The sequence below is a fragment of the Lepidothrix coronata genome, unplaced genomic scaffold (assembly GCF_001604755.1).
Source record: "Lepidothrix coronata isolate B3197 unplaced genomic scaffold, Lepidothrix_coronata-1.0 Scaffold27, whole genome shotgun sequence".
Taxonomy (NCBI): domain Eukaryota; kingdom Metazoa; phylum Chordata; class Aves; order Passeriformes; family Pipridae; genus Lepidothrix; species Lepidothrix coronata.
Window position 1 is genome coordinate 1,787,989 of NW_016690207.1, and position 20,479 is coordinate 1,808,467.

The 20,479-nt window shown below is 45.3% G+C and overlaps 3 protein-coding genes across 5 annotated transcripts; 1 reads left to right on the forward strand and 2 right to left on the reverse strand.

The window, feature by feature from the left end:
* Nucleotides 1–3,200: 3,200 nt before the first annotated feature.
* On the reverse strand, nucleotides 3,201–6,223 carry TEX12 (testis expressed 12). 2 transcript variants are annotated; one of them, XM_017809695.1, is made up of 6 exons: nucleotides 5,638–6,223; nucleotides 5,163–5,316; nucleotides 5,008–5,070; nucleotides 4,347–4,458; nucleotides 4,210–4,261; nucleotides 3,201–4,040 (listed from the first exon to the last, which is right to left on the reverse strand). In XM_017809695.1, exons 2-6 carry the CDS (start codon nucleotides 5,280–5,282, stop codon nucleotides 3,896–3,898), a joined length of 492 nt encoding a protein of 163 aa, XP_017665184.1. In that variant the 5' UTR covers nucleotides 5,283–5,316; nucleotides 5,638–6,223; the 3' UTR covers nucleotides 3,201–3,895. The 2 variants fall into 2 exon arrangements, with proteins under 2 accessions (XP_017665184.1, XP_017665183.1); XM_017809694.1 differs by having other exon boundaries at nucleotides 5,163–5,378; nucleotides 5,638–6,216.
* Nucleotides 6,224–8,230: 2,007 nt separating this feature from the next.
* On the forward strand, nucleotides 8,231–12,613 carry IL18 (interleukin 18). Of its 2 annotated transcripts, none has more exons than XM_017809692.1 (6): nucleotides 8,231–8,793; nucleotides 10,041–10,114; nucleotides 10,725–10,733; nucleotides 11,236–11,373; nucleotides 11,945–12,090; nucleotides 12,219–12,613. In XM_017809692.1, the coding sequence occupies exons 2-6, from the start codon at nucleotides 10,048–10,050 to the stop codon at nucleotides 12,450–12,452; spliced, it is 594 nt and encodes a 197-aa protein (XP_017665181.1). In that variant the 5' UTR covers nucleotides 8,231–8,793; nucleotides 10,041–10,047; the 3' UTR covers nucleotides 12,453–12,613. The 2 variants fall into 2 exon arrangements, with proteins under 2 accessions (XP_017665181.1, XP_017665180.1); XM_017809691.1 differs by having other exon boundaries at nucleotides 8,231–8,589.
* A 1,388-nt stretch (nucleotides 12,614–14,001) lies between these two features.
* SDHD (succinate dehydrogenase complex subunit D) lies at nucleotides 14,002–18,862 on the reverse strand. Its single transcript, XM_017809696.1, has 4 exons — nucleotides 18,808–18,862; nucleotides 18,569–18,667; nucleotides 16,048–16,192; nucleotides 14,002–14,726 (listed from the first exon to the last, which is right to left on the reverse strand). The coding sequence occupies exons 1-4, from the start codon at nucleotides 18,845–18,847 to the stop codon at nucleotides 14,561–14,563; spliced, it is 450 nt and encodes a 149-aa protein (XP_017665185.1). The 5' UTR covers nucleotides 18,848–18,862; the 3' UTR covers nucleotides 14,002–14,560.
* Nucleotides 18,863–20,479: the final 1,617 nt, after the last annotated feature.

Sequence of the window (20,479 nt, forward strand, 5' to 3'; positions counted from 1 at the left end):
TTTCTTTTGGTTCCCACTTTCTTTTAAGTAAGACCAAACTACCACAGAGAGAAGGACAACAACTATGTTTCCTTGTCTTACTTGCTGTGCTGCAGCAAACACATTTCAGCTGGTATTTCACCACCCAACACCACCAAACAAGCTCTAGCTGTTGTTCTGTTTTGTAAGAAACACGTATGACACCCCTTGTCCGTTTTAAATTTTATTTAGGTTTCAGCTCGACCCCTTGTCTAATTGAGATTACAGTGAATTTTCAATGACTTCTAGTTTGCTGCTGTTTGAAAAATTAACTGTATTCTCTAATGACCTTTTTCTAAACCATTCAGGTTAATGTGGAATAAGCAAGGCTGGAAGCAGATCTCTATAGGATAAGCTGACCTATCAGAAAAAAAAAAAGAGTATTCATTGACTTCTTAAGTAGCCCCTACTTCCTGATTGCTCTTATTTTATAGAATATCATACAGGATGGTGCCAATTGCTTTACACCGAGCTATGCCCATCTGTTATTTTTCCACAGCAAGTCAGCTGTGGAAAAAAATCAAGGATTTTTTTTTTTTTTAATTTATTGTTCCCCCAGTCGTAGTTAAGAAGCTTCCTTCAGACCCTCTCCAGGCTGGGAGTTGCACTGACTGTTTTTTCTGGCTGTTCCCCCCCGATGATGCCAAACCCCCTCCCACTCTGCTCTCTTCCAGTGCCACCCCAGTCATCAGGGTTTCCGAGCCAATTCAGAGAGGAAGCACCCAGATCCTGTGATTAGCAAAGCTGCATTCTGATTAGTTCTGCACAGAATGGCACGAGCCTTAAACACATCTATGACCTGCTCTTTTTCTATTCTGACCCCCCCCATTCCAACTCTGTGCTAAAAGGCAGTTTCATTTTCAGCAAACAGTCACAACCAGCCTTTTCTCAGGGAAGAATTCTCGTCGCTGACTATCTGAACTCTCCCTGCATTACCTGTTATTTCCCATTTTCAGCTTTTAAATAGAAGAGCAATCAGAAGAACCAAGTTTTTTAATCACTTACATTTTCCAGCCTGTGGAGGTATTCACGGCAAGCTCAGAACTGCAAAAGACTCCGTGCCAAAATCCCCCTGACTTCAAGAGGGTCGGAACTTTGTCTAGGCTGTTTCCAGGTTTAAAACAAAAATCCATTTATATTGGGTTACCGATCTGTAATCTTAGACGTTCGTGTTAATTTACAGGCACCGGAGCTTAAACAAGGAGGGGAGAAGCTTAAAGAAAACGTAGTTACCAGCTGAGCTTCGCTGATCAGATTTTGCAGCTTTAAAGCCAATTAATTTTCTGTCCAAACCTCCTTCAGTAAAACGGGAAAGCGGATAGTGGTGGGATGGGTGCCAGTGGGGCTTCACGTGGAGCTCCCTCCCCAGGGACAGGATGGATGAGCTTTCAGTGGCACAGCAGAAAAGAGAGGGACAACTTGCTTTGTTTCTCCCAATAAACACCAAAAGATGTGAGAGGAGGCAGAGGCATCAGTAGTGGGGTAGGTGAATTGTAGACAAGGAGGAAACCAGTAAAAAGCTATTTTCTAATGGCTTAGAAGCAAAAGAGTGTGTAATGAGTACTCCCAAATATTCAGATATTGAGTGGAACACTGAAGGGCAGCCAACAGAAAAACACTCTCTATTTTTGGCGAGCACAATAATTAAGGAAAGCTCCCTTTAATCAGGAAGGGATTAATGTATGATTGATTAATTGCCATTGCTGACATGCTAATTAACTTCAGAAGAGGAGAGGCTGGTTTATTTTCAATGGATGTTTTAAGTTTTCTACACTTGCCATTTCAAGCCAAAACGTTCTAAAACTCCCTATTTAAATCATTTTACTCGGTTTACTTATACACATATACCCTCACATATATTCATGCAGCAGAATCAGAGGGTTTGTTGCTGTTGGCAATTTAAAAACTTTTGATAAGCACAACCACACTGTTCATATGCTCACCTAGGTTACTGTGGCCATACTTCCTGAATTTACTTTCAATACCTCTTCAAATTCCCCTTATTACTTCTTATATTCCATGCTATTAAATTGTAACGTTAAATGACAACCAATTGTTTAGGAAATCACTGTAGAAAAACAAGAGTCATCATCCAGAGAGTTATGTCTTGGATTTAACTGCATTTCCATGCCAGACTAAGCAGTTCTTAAGTGTCCTAAAAAGTGGAGCTTTACTAATTTTTATTGGATTTTATGAAGTTTTTTTAAATAGAGCAAATTGCTGCAACAGTAACACCTGATCCCCTGAGGGAGGAAACTCATAGAACTATTGGATCACGTCATCTAAGTTCTGTTTCTTAGTAATACTTGGACATATTTGCCACAGAGACTAAATCCAGATTATTTAAAAAGGCTGCATAATTTTCCCAAGCACAAGCAGAGAAAAATGCAAGTGACAGGCAGATATTTGTCAGTAATGAAACTTGTGCAGTTTTTCTTTAAAGGCTTGGATAAGTAACTGTGGGTAAATGTCTAAATTCAGACACTTGAGAGACGTCAATTTAAAACCCTGGGGTTTGTCAGCACTGCAGATGAGCGTAGATTTTAGAAGCCCTTAGGACAATATATTATAAAGTTTCACTTCCTAAATCTTCTTCTCTTTTCCCTCCCACATTTTTCTGTTTAAACAGCACTATCAAGAGTGACTACAAGGTAAGATTACTAGGAAAAAGAAAAAAAAAAATAGGAGACTGGCAAATATGAAGCAGACCATTGGCAAGACTTTTGAAGGTCTTTGCATGCTAAAGATGCAGATAGGCACCTTACGGGATTTTTCAAAATTCCTAAGCATGTAAGACGCTTACACCACGATTAGGCACTTTGAAAATCCTGCTAAGGACATATCTTGGATCTTTAGGTACCTAAATCTCACCCTCCAGGTCCAGTTCCTCTCATGATTTGTTCTAAATCGTGTCACTTTTGACAGGTGGCACGTTTGCTTGTGACTTTTAGTTAATAAAAGGGGGGGAAGGAAGATGGGTTAAGTCTGAAATGATTTTAAGAGAAAATTAATACACAGTCCTGGTGGGGTAACGATGTAAATATATCTTATTCTAGCACCAGGACTTTTCTTTATTAAACAAGCCTCACAATTTGTACATGATCCTTGATACATCCTGTGTTTCATCTTTTTTAACAGAGCTTAGTGACAAGAGAGAAAAAGGGCTCGAAAAAACCTCCATGAGCATCCTTAAATGAAGTGAATATACAGCAAACAATACTCATGTATCCAAAATAAAAGAGCATTTTAGACCACGTTATTATTGTCTAGTTATTTATTGACATCACAAAGTTTTGATTGTGTGCTTTAATGTTTATATCAAAATGGCCATAAAAGCTGTACAAGTATTAAATGCATTTTCAAATTAAGACTTTATACATTTCCCAAAGTATTTTTCTTAATAGAACTCTCCTATTTCTAAGCTGATCTCTTCAACCTATTTGTATTCTGAGACAAAACTGAAATAACATTGCAAGTACATTCTACAAAGACTTTAGCACCAAAACATTTTCCAAAGAAAAAACCCCGAAAACTAAAACAAACCCAGAAAATTATTAGAATTAAATAATCTGAGGGTCTTTTCCACTTACAAAATTCTGTGTTTCACAGGGAAATTTCTGTACTATGTTCAATGGGTTAACGAGTAAAATCCTTATGTTTTAGTGTTTGAAAACCTTGGAGTCACAGGATTTAAAACAGATATTAAGAACTGGTTTTACTAACTATGTATAAGTCGCTACTTAAGTTGTTGAAGGTTTCCTGGAGTGCCGTAAATATTTACCTAAGAATCAGACATAATAACACTCCTCACAGTTTGTCTGAATACACAAAATAGACTGAGTTTGGCTCTGCACTTCCGCAGTTGAATGAACTCCATTTATCCCTGCAGGGTGTTTGCCATGACAGTGAATCTCTGTTTCAGACTCTCCCTTTTCTGCTTTAAGTCCTCGTCTATGTCCCTCGCTTCTTTTAAGATTCCTTCCAGTTCTTGGACACAAGAAGCCTCCATCGCTGCTGTCTCACTTAAGTGAAAAAATCTGCTGTTAAAATCACCACTAATGCCATTAACCTTCTCACTACTTAAAGCTGCTTTTATGCTTTTCTTAAAAACATCTTGTCCATTAATACTCAGTTCCATCTTGTCTAGAGAAGTTAGAAAGAAGCTGTACAAATAGCACAAAGTTAACTTGCCTTATAATGTTAGCATATTTTGATAACAAGGTCATAATTTCTTTGCTCATATCTGCAAAAAGAAAAAAAAAATCTGAGTGGATCTCAACATAAATTAGGTAATTACATACTTACTTTCAGTATATTTAATACGTCACCGTTTAAAACCTTTTCCAGTGGTTCAGTGTCGTAAAGGGACTGCGAGTCCTCAGAAAGAGCCAGATCTGTTTTGTCAGGGAAGGACAGCTGAGGATTTTCTGACGCTTCATTCTAATAACAGAGCACATTAAAAAAATACAGCTTCTAGGACTTAAGACGAGCTGTAGCACGGAGTTTAACTGAGGGAAAGAGGTTTAAAAAGATCTCGAGAGAACTGTATTTAGAGAAAATGCAAGCGGTGTTGGCTTCGGGGCATTGCCAACGGGCACAGCATGGGTGGGAAGTACCAGCTTGAGATCTCTGTAAATATACACATACTTTTTTATACATACACTGATATACATACTGTATATATATGTGTGTATATCTATGTATTTATAGATATACATATATATCAGTAAAAGCCAGCGTATTTCAGCAGCTCACTCTCAAAACGTTCCACATAACTGTGTCTCAGTGCACGCCCAGTTCTGCTGGTCTTCAAACGCTAAGGGAAGCTGCGGTTTCCTCATACAAGAAAGTCATACCTGGTTCCCCAAACCTCCATGAAGTTACGCGGAGCTCTGTGCCCTCTCTCCGGGCCAGGAATCCAGAGCAGGACATGGAATGAGGGTCCACGTCCTCCCTCGCTCCCTCCCTCCCTGCCTCAGCACCGCTCACCTCCATCCTCTGACGTTTACTCCCACTCTCCTCAGATTTTTGCGCGTTGCTCGCCATCGCTGCCTGCCAAAGAGCGGGGGGTGTTTGCTAAGCCGTCACCTCGTGCGGCTGGGGGGGATATTTATGCAAAATCGTGTAAAACCTGCAGCGCTCACCTCTGCGAAGGAGCTCTCCTCCCCGCCGAGGGGCAGCGCCTCAGGGCGCCCTGAGGGGCTGGAGGCGGCGGGGGCAGGTCCGGGGGTGTCCCGGCACAGCCTGGGGTGCCTGGAATCCATAGCCAAGGGGATTTATCTCTTTCCCGGTCCCCTCCTGCCCAGGAGGACCACGGGGACCCTCAGACCGGCGCCTTCCCCTCCGGCTCTGGGCGGGCCCTGGGCAGGGAATGGCCGTGAGGGGCCGTCCGTGAGGGCACGGGGGTCGAGGGACAGGGGAGGGGGACAGGGGATGGGGACAAGGGATGGGGACAGGGGATGGGGACAAGGACAGGGGATGAGGACAAGGACAGGGGATGGGGACAGGGGATGCCCCGCTCCCCTCAGGGCTGGCAGCACCCCCAGAGCTCCTGCCCAGGCTCCGGAGCGGCTCCTGCCTCAGCCGTCCCCATCCCTGCCGAATTAAAGATTATTCTACCTGAAGTCACTCAAACATCGAGCTGTCCCCCCAGATAACGTGTTTCGTCTCCTCTAACCCGGTCCCAAGTCCCTGCAGCACCTGAAACGCCGGACGGATCATCCGCCGCTGGATCCGCCTCGAAACTCAAGCCATCGATCAGTAAAACCTGAGACAGCAGTCACTAAAATGAGCACCGCCAAAAATGCACAACTGCCGAGACCAGCTTTTTTCTTCTTCAAAGGGTTTCTCTACAGTGAAAGAAATTATTTAACCATTTGAAGTCATGTTGGAGTGAAGTAAATTTTGCCTCTGAGTTGTTTTGCTGTCTTTCTGTGGTTTGTTTTTTTTTTAATATCTCTAATTTCTTTTTTTAAGAAAGAAAGGATCTTAATCTCACATATGTTATCTGATTAGGCTCTGAAATAAGGATCTCGGTACAAGAAATTAAACTGCTGAAATAACGAGAACTAAATACTTCCCCAAAGTAGAAACAATATTCAATATGCTGACACAGCCCAACTCACTTATTCTCAAACATTTTATAGATATTTATGTTATTAGCGATACTATCTAAACATTATGAAACAGATATGATAGATTGGGCTTGGAATTTGGCCAAGATATTTTTATTAACAGACCATGTGAATTAGAAGAAGTTAAACATCTGAATTTTCTTTACCGCTCTCAGTACGTTATGGATGTGATAGTCTATGGAGAAACCTCAGTCTAAATATAAAATAAATTAAAAAATTTAATTTAGGTGTGAGAGCTAACTCTTACTGGAGTTCCACATCCTTCAAGATTGGAGAAAAATCATCGAAGTGATTACTCTAAAAATAGTTCCAGTTCCCTTATTACTGGAGATATTAAATGCCAGGAAAAATGAAAGCTTAAATCTTATCACAGAAGCCATTGTTTGAGTTAGAGTCTGGTCCTTAATAAATGCAAATATTTGCAGAGGAAGAGAAGGGAACACCTTTTATTCAGTGTGTTAAATGACCTTATTGATTTTTAGGCTCTCAAAGGCTGACAAAAAAGACCAAATCCTCCTTCCTGATAGTTTTGTTTCTAATATCAATAGACCAAAAATATTAGTGCCAGCAGTTAGTACAAAGTAAATAATACTGGCTGACTGGCATTGGTTTTGCCAAGTATAATATTATTTAATGTTTCATTAGTTATCTGAACGTGTATTTAAACTTAATGAGAAAAAAATGGCTAAATGATAAATTATTGATACAGCATCATTTTTTTTTTTATTCTTTTGCAGTGAAATGAAAAGTATCTGGGAACAAGAATCACCCAAATGGGGAACTGCCCTGAATAAAGCTCTGGTGCCCAAATTTTTGAAAAATATTAAAAGTCAATTGCAGTGAATAAAAGAGACGTGAATATTATTTTGAAGCAGAAAAAAATTATTCAGAGGAAGAAACTTAAAAGGGCTGAACTGTTTATTTTAATTGAAAGAGACCAAGAGGCATTTTGATCCTACTTGCAGAAAGGAACTATTTGTTACGAAATGTCTATCGGGAAAAAGTACAGAAATGGGTGACCAGAAACAGAAGTCAGTTAAATTTAGAAAGATATATATTTTATTTTTTTTTCTCCTGTTAGAACCAACCATTCAAACAACACACCAAGGGGTACAGTGGAATTACAGCTGCTGTATATAGAAATCAGCTAATTGGGGTGTTTAAATTAAATTTGGATCTCCCTGGGATGCAGATTTAGGTAAACACAACTGTAACAAAACAGGAGCTTGAAATGGAATGATACAACTTTGATGTCCTGCTGGAATTCAGTGAGTGCCTGTAAATAGGGATATATATTTATTATTTGAAACAGCAGTTACCAAAAACGTACTTTTCTTTGTTTGTCTCTGGCAAACAGGAGGTTTTACTCCGTTGCTTTTTAAAAATCCTTTGGAATTAATGCCATCAGTTTCTCGGAACAAGTTTAAAGAAAGCACGTCAGTTCTGCAGCTGGTTTTTATTCCAGCATGTCGGTGAGGTGCTGGAGGGTAAACCCATTCAAACCCACAGTTATTAGTAAAACAGCATTTTAATCTTTATGGTTATCATCTCAGATGAGATTGGAAGCGTGCCTTTGACCTCAGAATTACCTGCCTATTTTTATCAGATGGATATTAAAGCATTCCTACCTTTCTTTTTCCCCTCTCCAAGGGCAGTAACAGGCACGTGGGAAGGTGAGGGAGTGTCTTGGGGTCTTAGCTACATAAGTAAGTCCAAGGGAGGATTTTAGGCGTCTCTTCTGGGATAATCTCTCGTTTCCCTCCATCACTTGCTGCCTTTGGGGGGTTTGTGTGTTTTTTTTTCATCCCTACAAGTTCAGCCTCTCCCATTTACCCATCGAGCTGCACAGCCGAACGCCCTCCTGCCTGGCTAATAATCATCCTTACAATGCAATGTTCCCAGTCCCAAACCGGTTTCCCGCCAGGGCGGGCGCGGCGTTTCCGGGCAGCGTGCGGGGAAGGGGAAGCCGGGGAAGGGGAAGCGGGGATGGGGACGGGCGGTACCTGTTTTCCAAACCTCCCGGACCGGCTGGCTGACATCACGGGAGCGCATCCAGCCTTCCCCAGCGCCCACATTTGCATATGTGCCGCGTCTCCGGCGAGGGGAAATGCCGCGCCACAAACGCAGACGTCGGCAGATACCCTGGGAACGCGCCCAGACCTCCTCTGCCGCAGAGCCGCTTTAAGGTTCTCCCCGCCCGGCCCCGCCGCTCGGCCACCGCTTCCCCGCGGCTCGGGCATCCCCCGCTGCCGGTCTCGGGAGAGCCCCGCTCCCGACCCCGAGCCCGGCAGCGGGAGCGGGTCCCGGCGCTCCCCGCCCGTCTGTCCGGCTCCCTTCATTCGCCTGCAGCTCGCCGAGGAGGCTGCAAGAACCACCGCGGGCTCTGCTGCCACCCACGCTGAGCTCCTCCCGCCCCGCAATCCCGCTTTTCCACAGGGTGAGTCATTCCACGCCACCTCGAACAGTCACCTAAGAACTTTCAGCCTTTCAAGCCTGCTCTTTTTACTGCGTCACGGTTGGACTTGATGATGCTGGAGGTCTTTTCCAGCCTTAATGATTCTGTGATTCCGATTCAGTGATCAAGGGAAGAAGCGCAGTCACTTTACGTGTTTTACCCATTAAACCAAAGGGCCTCAAATCAGTAAGTCCTGCCTACCCCTTCCCCTCCGCTCCAGAATAACAGAGCAGTCCTTGGCTTGTTGGTTAATTTGCTGTGGATGAGGCTTGCAGGGTTTGGTGTTGGGGTGTTTCTAAGGCTCGAGTGCATGTTTGCAAACAAAAGATGCAGCGAACCTGGGTGTCTCTTCTGCACAAACTAAAGACCGTTAGGGTTTTTTATAAGAAGCAGGATAAGAAAAAAATCACTCTCAAATACGTACTTAAAAGTGCTTTACTGAAGGGACAAGGAAATTCCCCAGTCCCTGTGGCTGATGGGTGTGTGCAAGTTGATATTGCTCAGCTTCTTTGTATAGAAAATCTTTCTGGAGTGATGAAAAAGCTTTGGAAGGACGCCGGATATTCTGATTGCACAATGAAACACCAGTGCAAGAGCCGGATCTTCCTACTGTTCTCCTGGTTTTAATGCATTTATTTAGTGCAAGGGATATGAACAAAGCTAAAACCCTGGTGCAGGGAGGTTTGCAAGCAGCAGGTTGAGGTGCAGGTTGAAGTGGAGGTTGAGCTCTGGGTGGGAGCCCAGGACAACAGGCTGTGAATTGCCACACCTTTGGTTGACAAAGGGCTTGAAGAAGGAGAGAACAGCCGGGGATGGTCCCAGCAGTGAACTTCTCTGGCCTCGGGGAATGTGGCTGCCAGGGAATCTCCTGAATGGTCAGACTGAGTCACTTCGTTAACACCAATTATTCTTCCAGAATCCCTGGTTGTATGTTGGCATTAGAGGCAGAGTGCAGCCCTGGATCAGTTCTAATTACCCCTGAAGTGTTTAAGAAGGGCTGGAACCTCCAAGGTGCAGAAGTTGACTGGTCTTCAATGATTAGTTCAGAGTTTGTTGGATTTTGTTTGGGTTTTTTCTGTAATAAAATGATTGTTGTTATTCCTAAGGGAAATATATCCTTTCTTCTTCCCTCTTCTCTGTGTCACTCTTGAAAGAGAATAGCTGTGAAATCAAGATCAGAATTCAAGTTGAGATAAAACACCATAAGCAAATCAATGTTATTGCAAAATAAATTCCATCCAAACTTCCTGAAGAACCTCCACAATTCCAACTCCAGGTGCCAAAGACACAGCCCTTTGTAGGGGCAGTCACAGGGGGAACTAAGTTTTGGGTATTTTGGCAGTTCAGTCTTTCATAGGGGAAGTCTGTGTGGATTTAGGTTTATAAAGAAGCATTGTGCTTAACTCTGAACCCTCTCCCTGCACCTCTGGCAGGGTGAAGATGAGTGCTGACGAGATCCTGGTGTGTGCAGTAAAACTTGGAAAAAACCTCTGCCTCTATTTTATTGGTAATTATTATCTGGGAAGCATTGAATAACCTTTCCTGCTTGAATACTGATTTAATGCAAGTAATTTGTTGGTCTGATTTCAACTAATTTTGCCATAAGCTTCAGTTTTAAGTGTTGTAAAGGACACTCAGAAAGTTGGAATACTGTGGGGTGGGCTTGGAGTAAGGGAATAAATTCCAATCTTATAAAGTCAGTTAGAAAACAGTTTCTTCTTTAGAAGCAATTAGATTCTTGTCCTTTTGCTCACTCAGAATGAAGGTTCTGATTAAAACAAAAATCCTCGTGCAATTATTCCTCAGTTACAGGCTTAAACAGACCTGTTCACCCTTAGATAACCCTAAACCATTTTGCATACCTCTGGTTTGGTGGTAACTGCAGTTCTCAAATGACTGATGTTTTCATCATCGCCATGAATTTGTCTGGCTCACAAATAAAAACACTCTCTGTGGTGACACCAGCTCAGCCTGGGGAGTGCAACTGGGAACACGTAGGTGGCTGCCTGGCTCTCAAGCCTTGCCTGGGTGGAAAGTGGTTTCTTTTGTGGGGGCAGAGATTAATCTTGTTTTTCCTTTCCTTTTTCTTCTTTTCTCGTCGCTCACTGGGGACCAAGACGACGATGGTAAGCTGAGAGCTCATCATTTGTCACTTCACCACCAATTTTACATGAACTAACTTGCTGGTGTTCTACTAACCCACAGATGCTCTGTGTGTGCCTTAGAGGACAAGTTTCAAACTTGGCTACTGCAAGAAAAAGAGAGCTACAGCTGCCCTGCTCCTTCTTGGAGCTCGTGTTGCTTGAATTCCTCCTCGGGTACAGGGCAGTGCCCTCCCTGACAGCACCTTTTCGTGCCATTCTAATTGCTGGGCAAAAGACAGAACTGTTGCATCTGAATTCTCACCAATAGGCACAGCAGCTTCTCTTGCTCAGATATAAATATTGCTGTATTCTGGGAAATCCTGGGTTGCCACAAGCCAGAGGTGGAAAGAATGACACGGCCTTCTTTTGTTTGCGGTTGTCATTCTAAGAACTCATCACACGTGATGTCCTTAACAACAAGAACAAACTCACAGGGGGCTGTCAGAGCTGAAATATTAAAAAATCTTCCTTGTTATCTCCCCAGAGCTGGAATGTGATGCCTTTTGCAAGGAAAAGGCTCTGCACAGAGTCCTTCGGAACGTGAACAGCCAGTTGCTGGTGGTTCGCCCAGATCTCAACCTGGCAGCCTTTGAGGATGTGACAGACCAGGAGATGCAATCTGGTACCTGTGCCCACTGCACTGCTCCTTTACTCTGCAGGGGGTTTTGTTCTTTCCATCACTGACTCTAAAAGATGAGGCTGAGAGTAAGGATTTAAACTTCGTTTGTATGAATGAAGATGAGCCAAGAGAGCTGAAATTTTGTGTCTTGTGCATTGGGGAAGGATGAGGTTTCTGGATTAGGCCGAGCCTGCAGTGTGTCACAAGCAGAAAAAGGACTGTTAAGAGTTTTGGTTAGCTCTGATCACAGAATTATTATTTTTTATGTCGGGTTACCAAAAGTAATTTTAAAATTTAAACAGTGTATTAGCACTAAAAGTTCTTACTTTCTTGTAACAGTAGTAGTTAACAATATACTTACAGTTTTGGCTTTGATTTTTTGGGGGTGTTTCAGCAATTTATTCAGAACTGTATTTGTTGCACATATTTATTTATGAGTCCCAAGTCCTGGCTCTTGTATCAGGAAGATTATCCAGGGAAGGCAGCCAGCAGTTGCCAGTGGAATGTAAGATATAATGAGGTGGTTGCAGCTCTCTCCTGAGCAGACTATTAATAATAAACCATTTTTACTCAGGCCAAGGGATGCACTTCACCATCCACTGCTACAAAACCACCACCCCTGCAGCAGGGCTGCCTGTTGCCTTCAGTGTGCAGATAGAAGACAAAAGTTATTACATGTGCTGTGAGAAGGAACGTGGGGAAATGATCGTTCGATTCAAGGTGAGCCTCTGCCTCCCACGCCTGCTCTGCCTGTCAGGGGCAAACTGAACAACCCGGACCTGGCAGAGCTGCAACACAACTGCTCGGCTCCTGTGCTGGCACTAACACCTTCCCTTTTTCTTCCTCAGGAAGGAGAAGTTCCCAAAGACATTCCTGGTGAAAGCAACATCATCTTTTTCAAAAAGACGTTTACGTCGAGTTGCTCCAGAGCATTTAAGTTCGAATACTCACTGGAAGAAGGAATGTTCTTGGCCTTTAAGGAAGAAGGCTACTTAAGAAAATTAATCCTAAAGAAATTGTCAGGAAAAGATGGAGTGGATGAAACCATGAAGATAAGTTTGTCTGAATTCGGTCAAAATTAAAGTCACAACCTATGATGACAGACTTCCAACAGTTTTAAAATATATTTTGGCTTTTTATAAAAGAAACTTCAGTCTTTCTTTATCCAAAACAAGCCAGTTTTCTGTTTTAACTACCATAAGTCAGTACTTATAAAAGAAATAAACATTTAAAATAATAAATGCAAGTTTTTGACAAAAAAAGAAGCAGAAGAGTGTTTTCTAGTCAGGTAGAAGAAAATTACACAATGAGGAAACAACAATGTGAATGTACATGTAGAATTTGATCCCTAAAATCTTTAATGCCTGTTGAGCTAATTGAATGAGGTACCTCAGAGATGCAGGGGACCTGTTTGGGGGAGGGAAGGAAAAACACTTAAAATAACAGATTTCATAGCAGCACCTGGTCAGAAAACACTTGGAGAGTGCCTTTGTTTCGCATCAAAATTATTTCCTGAGTGTCTTCATCCATCTCAGCTACACAGGGACATTCTTCTCCAGGTACCACAAGAATTAAGAGCAAAAGTTAACAGTAGTTCCAAGGGTTTGAGTTTCCAGAGGCCTGAGGAACACAGGGGACTCAGGGAGGAAGGTGTGTTCATTCCCTTTTCACTCTGCTCTCAGAGCTGCCACCCCTGACATGGGAGATCTGGACTAAAACATTCCCAGAGCTCTTAGATAAATAATTTCTCATACAATTATCTTAAACCACCAGCACGTGCAGATGCACCCTGGGTTTGGGCTCAGAATGGGAAATATCAAACACTTTCTACGATATAAACTCCGACTGTTCCCTGGGACTTTCCCGTGACTCAGATCTGTACCTTCCTCAGTTGTGACAAAATAATGATTGTTATGTTGGTGTTTAAACCAGACCACAGCAGGCAAAGCACCCGGCTCCTTCTCACCACAAGACTGAAAAAACTTGGCCAGTTACCTGCTTTTGCCTATGATTGCACAAGTAAGCAACTAACTAACTAACTAAAAGTAACAGTCCAGATTAAAAAAAAACCAATCAAATCAAAAAGTCTTGTAGAATTTAAACAGAACTTGGGCATTATTGCGTAATCAGCCTGATGGCAGCACAGAATTCTCTTCCTCTTACCGTTAATAGCACCACAAATGTCCCAGCAGAATGTGGAAATAGCTGTTCACTGCCTGCTACAGTGAAGGTCCAAAAAGATAAAGTTCAGAATCTCAGTTCCCCCCTGAAATGCTCTAAGCCCTGAAGACACACAGAAGAGTGTTGCATCACCCTCACGACGAGCTATGACAGGAAGGCTGTGTTTGTTGCCTTTTCAGTCACCCAGGACAATACAGACCAGTGCATTTAGAAAACAAACCCCCAGAAATGCTACAGAGAAACATTCACATTCCGGGGAAACCCAGAAGGTCAGATGCTCCTAAAATCAACAGGCAAAAGTATTTTTCTTCTAGGCCAATTGTTCTGTTTTCTAAGGGACATTAATTACTCTTGTATTAAGTCTAAGTCACTTCTAAGAATTAAAGGTTTTGTTTTATAACAGCCAAATGAAGCAAGGCAGAGGAACAGTATGAATTAGTAACAAATGGTTCAGAAGCACACACAAGATTTCTGTAAATTCTTTATTGCATGGATTAAGAAAAAAGTATTCCCTTTTCTACACCAACTCTCAGGGTCCAAAGAGTTACAGGGTCTGCCTTGCATACGGGCCAGTTGTTGTGATGTCAGAAGAAGCAGTTCAATTTTCCACAAGTTTTACAAAACAGGAAACCAAACAACAGTTAAAAAACACCCACTAGAGCTCTCATTACAAGGACAGTTGCAAGTCTGTCACCAATGTAATTAATTCATCCCAATTTACAGCGCAGCTTAAACCACCTCGCTGGTGTAATTAATTCATCCCAATTTACAGCACAGCTTAAAGCACCTGGCTCTGATGGACATTATCCAGCTTAAATCTACTGTTTCTTCTCCAACATCTTCGCTGCTGTTGGGTGTTTAATTCTAGAGGGCTCTGAGCTCCCTGCAGGACGTTCCCACTACGGACCCTTGGCTTTGCACTCGTTTCGCGTTAAATGGTGGTAAAAATACGATGAAGCAGAGGCAGCAGAGAACAACAATCGTGTGTGTCAGGGGCTCTGGTGGCACCTCAGAGGCTCCAGAGCATGGCCACAGCCTTGCAGATCCCCACGTCGTGGTAGTTAAAGTAGCAGAGGCCGGCGAAGGTGGCGGCCGACAGCACGTACAGCCCCGTGTTGGCCACTTTAATGGCTGTGTCTCCGTGGACATAATCAGTGATTACCTGGCCAAGACCCCTACAGGACAAGAGAAAAAAGCTGGAATCAGGCAAGACCATCCACTGAAATCCACCAAATCCACCCAGTTTATGCCAGCATTCCAAGATGCCTCAAACATTTATTTTTTACCCGCTCACATCAAGAAAAAAAGGAGGCGTCTGTTTTAAAACCAAAATTGCACATGTTCTGTTAGAAAACACACACATTGGCTCCAGGTTTTGTTAATGGTACTGAGGAAACAAGGTGCTGAGCACAGCTCCTCAGACAACAGAATCCTTAGAATCTGCTTCCAAGAGAGAGCAGCTTCTCTGACTTCCAAGGACTGAAGAAGAGGAAAAACAAAGGAAATATCCTTCAGGCTTCAAGAGCACGGTGTGGATCGGGGACCAGCCTTTGCCACAAAGGCACAGAAAGCTTCTGGATGTGTATTGGGATTAGAAGGGTGGCAACCAATGAAATTACCACACTTTGGGGTTTTTTTCCTGTATCTGTTAGACTGAAAATGACCTCTTGTCTGGATTTAAACTATGCAGCAAGAGAAGACACAGGATGCTGTTAAGCTCTGGGGAGAAGCTCTCAGTCCGAGTGAGGAAAGTGCAAGAATCCCTGGCACAAATTTTGAGGGGAAAAACTGAGATTTAAGAAAACCTGGTACCACGAAGTACCACAAAAATCTGCTTTATCCTTGTGGCAGGGAACTCCAAACCAGTCTCACCTCAAGAAGGTGAAGGCTGCCAGTCTGGCCAACCATGCAGCTGGATCCACTCCTTGTCCCAACTGATTAAGGACCACAGCAGAACAAAAGGAGCAAGCATCCATTCCCCAGGAATCAAGGAAATAACAATCCAGGTCTCCACTGCTCTAGTGGAGTCTTTGTTGTGAGCTCTTCACAGAACCTCATCCCCACTGAGATTACAAAGCCAGCCCACAGCACAGAGCTTTAAAGGAAGAACTTGGTTTATATAGGTGTGCCCTCTTTCTGTTCCCTCCATTTGTACAACACTGATTCTTCTACAAGATAAAAACACCCAAGATCCTACACATCCAGTGGCAAGGAAGTGCTCCTGAGGTCAGACTGTGCAGAACACTGGAGGATTTTTATGGATTCCTCAATAGTAATATATATTCTGTCTTCTGAGAGAACTGTGTGGCAAAGGAAGGCCAAGGTACAACCACTCCTGTGAAAGGTCACCACAACTCGGAGACCAAGGACGTTGCCTCTTTCCAGGTGTTTTGCCCTACATCAGGAGAAAAGCCAGCAGAGTTGCTGCCATGGACAGATTTCAGCCAGAAGGCTTGGAGCCACCCTGACTTCAATCCTGAGGGACTCTGTGCTTACCAGTGGCCGTGGAGGGTGAGGGCAGCAGCCAGGGAATAGTCCACGGCGGGTCCTGGGCACAGGTAGGCTGCAGGGAGGAGCCCCAGCAGGAACACACTGACAGCTCTCTCCCCTGTCCAGTGCAAGGACGCAGCCTTGGAACCTCCTGCAAGGAGAAACAGTTCTCAGGGCAAAGCCCCTCTTCCAAGTGCTGGGACCTGAGAAGCAGAGACCTCCCCCTGAGCAGCACCACACGTGTCTGCTGTGAGCTGGTCACTGAGCCTTCCTCCAGGCAAAATGACATGCCTTGGAATTCCTGCTGTAGAACAGAGATCTGTTTTCAGTGTCACTGGAAAGGAGTGTCTTTAAAGGCAAAGCATCTTTGTCTGGTGATTTTCCTGCCATTTACTTCTCCCACTTTCTGAGAAATGGCTTTGGGACCCAGACAGACCCAGCTACGAGATCCAGCGAATGGCACATCATGGTGACTCTGTGCAGGTCTGCCCAGGAACCAACATTGCTATTTTTAGCTGTAAAGAACAGGATTAAACTCAGGGACCACCACCTATGACCTCAAGGATTTCAGTCCTCCACTGATACTCAGCTGGGCACAATCTGAACCACGTTAACAGGTGACTCTAGAAACAGAAATATCAGTTAGGGAGCTCTGTAACCAACTTTTTGGAATCATGCAAATACAGTTCAGGAGGAAAAAAGCCAAAAAACACCTAGAAGGTTGTGGAGCAACCCAAAACCTTAACACCATAAGCAATACTTGGATGTCAGCATCAGCCCAGGCTAAAAACATCAAGAAACGACTCTACAAAATTACCTTTATAACACAATACCCCAAAGTGCTTACCTAACACACAGATAACATCCATCCACCTAAACCAAAATACAAATGTTTATTTTTGCGAGGAGAAAAGAAACTTAGAAAGTGACAAGATAAGGAAAGCAAAGGACCTGAAGCAAAACACAAGAGGGATTTGTGGACTAATAAGTCTGTGGAATAATAAATAATAATAAAAAATAAAGCTGTCCCTGTAGAACTCCATGGCCCAGAGCCCTTCACAAACACGCAGGAAGTCTGTGGTTAATATGAAACCCAGAATAGTAAAGGAATGAAAAGGCTTAGCCATGTTTAAGCCAATTTCTTTTCTTAGTTAATGAAGCATTTATCCGTGTTTTCCACTTGAAGGTGCACTGAAATGGCTACAAACACCCTTAACCTGCAGTCACAACACTGCTAGTGAATCATACTAAGTTTAACCTTCTGATTCCTAAAAACATTTCAACCTTTTTTTCCCACACCTTTGTTAATGAGCAGAGATTTACTATTCAGCAACAAGTCGATATCTCCTATTTAAGGACTCCCAGCACTCCCACACTGGACACTGACATCCCAAACACCAGTTTCAAATCCCACCAGTGTGACATCACACAGACCTTGTTTTAAATCAGACCCAGACTAAGTGCAAATCAAAATGCTGTTAAGTGCAAATAGTGCTGCTGAAGTTGATGGTAACACATTACAGACAACCAGAGCCACCGCAATAGCACAGTATCCCTTCTGCCCTTAGTTACTCACAGCTGCCACTTAAAATCCTTTACCTGGCCAAAAAATTTACGGAATCACAGACTGGTTTGGGCTGGAAGGGACCTTAAGCTCATCCCGTTCCTGTGCCCTTGACACTGTGCCACAACCACCTCCATCACCTCTGTCCTTTATCCCTGCACCTCTCCTGGTCCCTTGGCAGACCCAGACCAAGACCTGGTTCCTTTTAACCCTTTTTAATAGAATCATAGAATGCTGAGGATGGAATGGACCTTAAAGGTCATTTAGTCCTGAACACACTTGCCCTGGGCAGGGACACCTTCCACTGGACCAGGATGCTCAGAGCTCCATCCAGCCTGGCCTTGAGCACTTCCAGGGATAGGGGAGGTACCACCTGAACAAGGGGGCTCCCCTGACCCGGGGAAAACCCCACACACTCACATCCACAAACACACTGTGGTGGGTTACCCTTGGCTGCACAAGTGCCCACCGAGGCACTCCCAGCCGGACAGGGGAGAGAGAATAAGGTGGAAAAGAGCCCATAGGTCGAGACAAGGCCCTTCACTATGGAAAAACCAAAAGCGGGCGCACAAGGAAAGAGGAAAAAAAAAAAAAGCAGGTTTATTCTCTACTTCCCATCAGCGAGCGATGTCCGGACGCTTCCCGGGAAGGGCTTCGGCCGCTTCCCAGAAAGAGCTTCAGCAGGTGCGGCTCCGGGAGGCAAACACTGTAAATAACGACTGTCTCCCCCCTTTCTCCTTCCCTTGGCTTTTACACCTCATGGTTTGGAACATCCCCGCGGCCAGAGCGGGCCAGCGGGTCCCGCGGGGTCCTGCCCGCCCGCAGCGCCGGGGCTGTGCCGGGGGGGATCACCACCGCCCCCAGCCCGCACTGCCCAGCCCAGCGCTGCCAGGGGGCTCAGGGGAACGAAACCGCATCTCAGCCCGCCCCGACCCCCCCAGACACGCAGAGCCAGGCACGTACCGTGTCCCTGCGGGGCCGGGCCGTGGCTGTGGCTGTCCCGGGCCGGGGCGCTGCGATGGGCGGCGGCGAGCACGGCGGGGCGGCGGAGCAGGGCCAGAGCTGCGGGGACAACGGGGGCGGGCGAGGCGGTCACCGGGGGGATCCCGCACCGTCCGGGGGTGTCCCGCACCCTCTGTGGTGTCCCGCACACCCCCGAGGGGCTCCGGGAGCGCCGCTCGCCCGCCCCGCAGGTGACTCACCCGTGGCGGCCCCGCGGGGCCGCAGCAGCGCCAGCGCCATGTCCGCTCCAAGGGCACCGGACACGGAAACGGCGGCGCCGCTTCCGCTTCCGCCGGGGCCGGGGGGAGACGGGGAATGCTGGGAATGCTGGGAATACCGGGAATGCTGGGAATACCGGGAATGCTGGGAATACCGGGAAAAGGGGGAGTGCGGAGGGAACCGGCGGTATAGCGGGCACACGGAGGGAACCGACCCAGCCCGGGGCCACCCGTCCCGACCCGCCCGGTCACACCGGGGAGCGGCTTTATTGCAAATATAACAGCACGAGGGAATGGGTTCACGCTGCCGCAGGCGGGATGTGTGCAGGGGATTCCTCCTCTGTGAGGTTTGCGCTGGCACAGGGTTGTGCTTAGCGAAGCGGTGGCTGCGCCATCCCTGGGAAGGGGTCGAAGCCAGGTTGGAGCGACCTGGTCTGGTGGAAGGTGTCCCTGGTCAATAGAAGGCGTCCCTGGTCTATGGAAGGTGTCCCTGCCCATGGCAGAGGAGTGGAATTAAATGGTCTTTAAGGTCCCTTCCAACCCAAAGCAGTCTGTGATTCTGTGTGATTAATCCTGCCTTACTCGGCACACCACCAGAGCCAGGCGCTCCTCACCCGCATGCTCGCCGATGAAACACCTCTGCACAAGGGAAGCTGTGCAAAATAAACACCTCTGTGAGCATCTGTGTGTGCTAGAGCAGCTGCACTGCTACTGCAGGACTGAGCAGAGTTTGTGCAGTCTGTGCTTGTTCAGGCTGTGCCCACAACAATCACACCACACAGTGCATATCCCTGCTGGCTCCTTCCCTTATTTCATCTCCTCCCAGTCTGGTCAGGCACAAACACAGGGAGAGCACAAGCACCACCCAGACTTCCCAGCTCTGTCCCCGGGCTTTACTCCAAAACAGTGACAAAAGCATCAGACACGTCTGGGTTTATTCATTTTATTAAAAGGCTTGGCTGTTCACTGCAGGGAGAAAGGCCCGGTACCAGTTTCTCCAGTAACACACTGGGCAGACCAGAGACAGAGCACAACACCCACCAAGGCCTCTCTGTCAGCACAAATGGTTTCAGCATCCCCAGAGAGAGTGAAGGAAGGTAGACACGATGGCCAGCCCACAGCAGGAGGAGTCTAAACCGAGCAAATGCACTGGTGTCTTTTCTTCATCTTTATGGAATTAGTCACTGCACCTTCAGCTGGAATTAAGAGTATTCCCTCAGCTCCCTGCTGTGTCCAGCTAACCCTGTGCATGCCCCCACAGGTGTGCTTTTGGTGGAGGATGGGAAGACAAAGCTACTGTGGGGTTAAATCCAGTGGCATTTCCTCTGTTGTCAGACTTGTCTGTCCTCTCTCCTGCTGCCAGTCCTGGCCATTATTTAGGTAACCCAGAAAAGCAACCTGTTAAAACTTAATTTAAAAAAAAAAAACCACAAAAATGGTGCAAACGTGCCTGCCTCCCCCCTGCAGAGAGCATGTAATGTTTTCGGGCATCAGAGGTCAACCTGGTCACAGAGAAAGAATCTGAAGTTGGCAGGAGAAGCCTACTTGTCAGACAGGTAACTGCTCTCCTGGATTTCCGAATGCCAAGTCCCTGGAAAGCAAGGGAGCATCTCCTGCAGGCTGCCAAGGCTCAGCTCCTCCCCGTGGGCTGGCC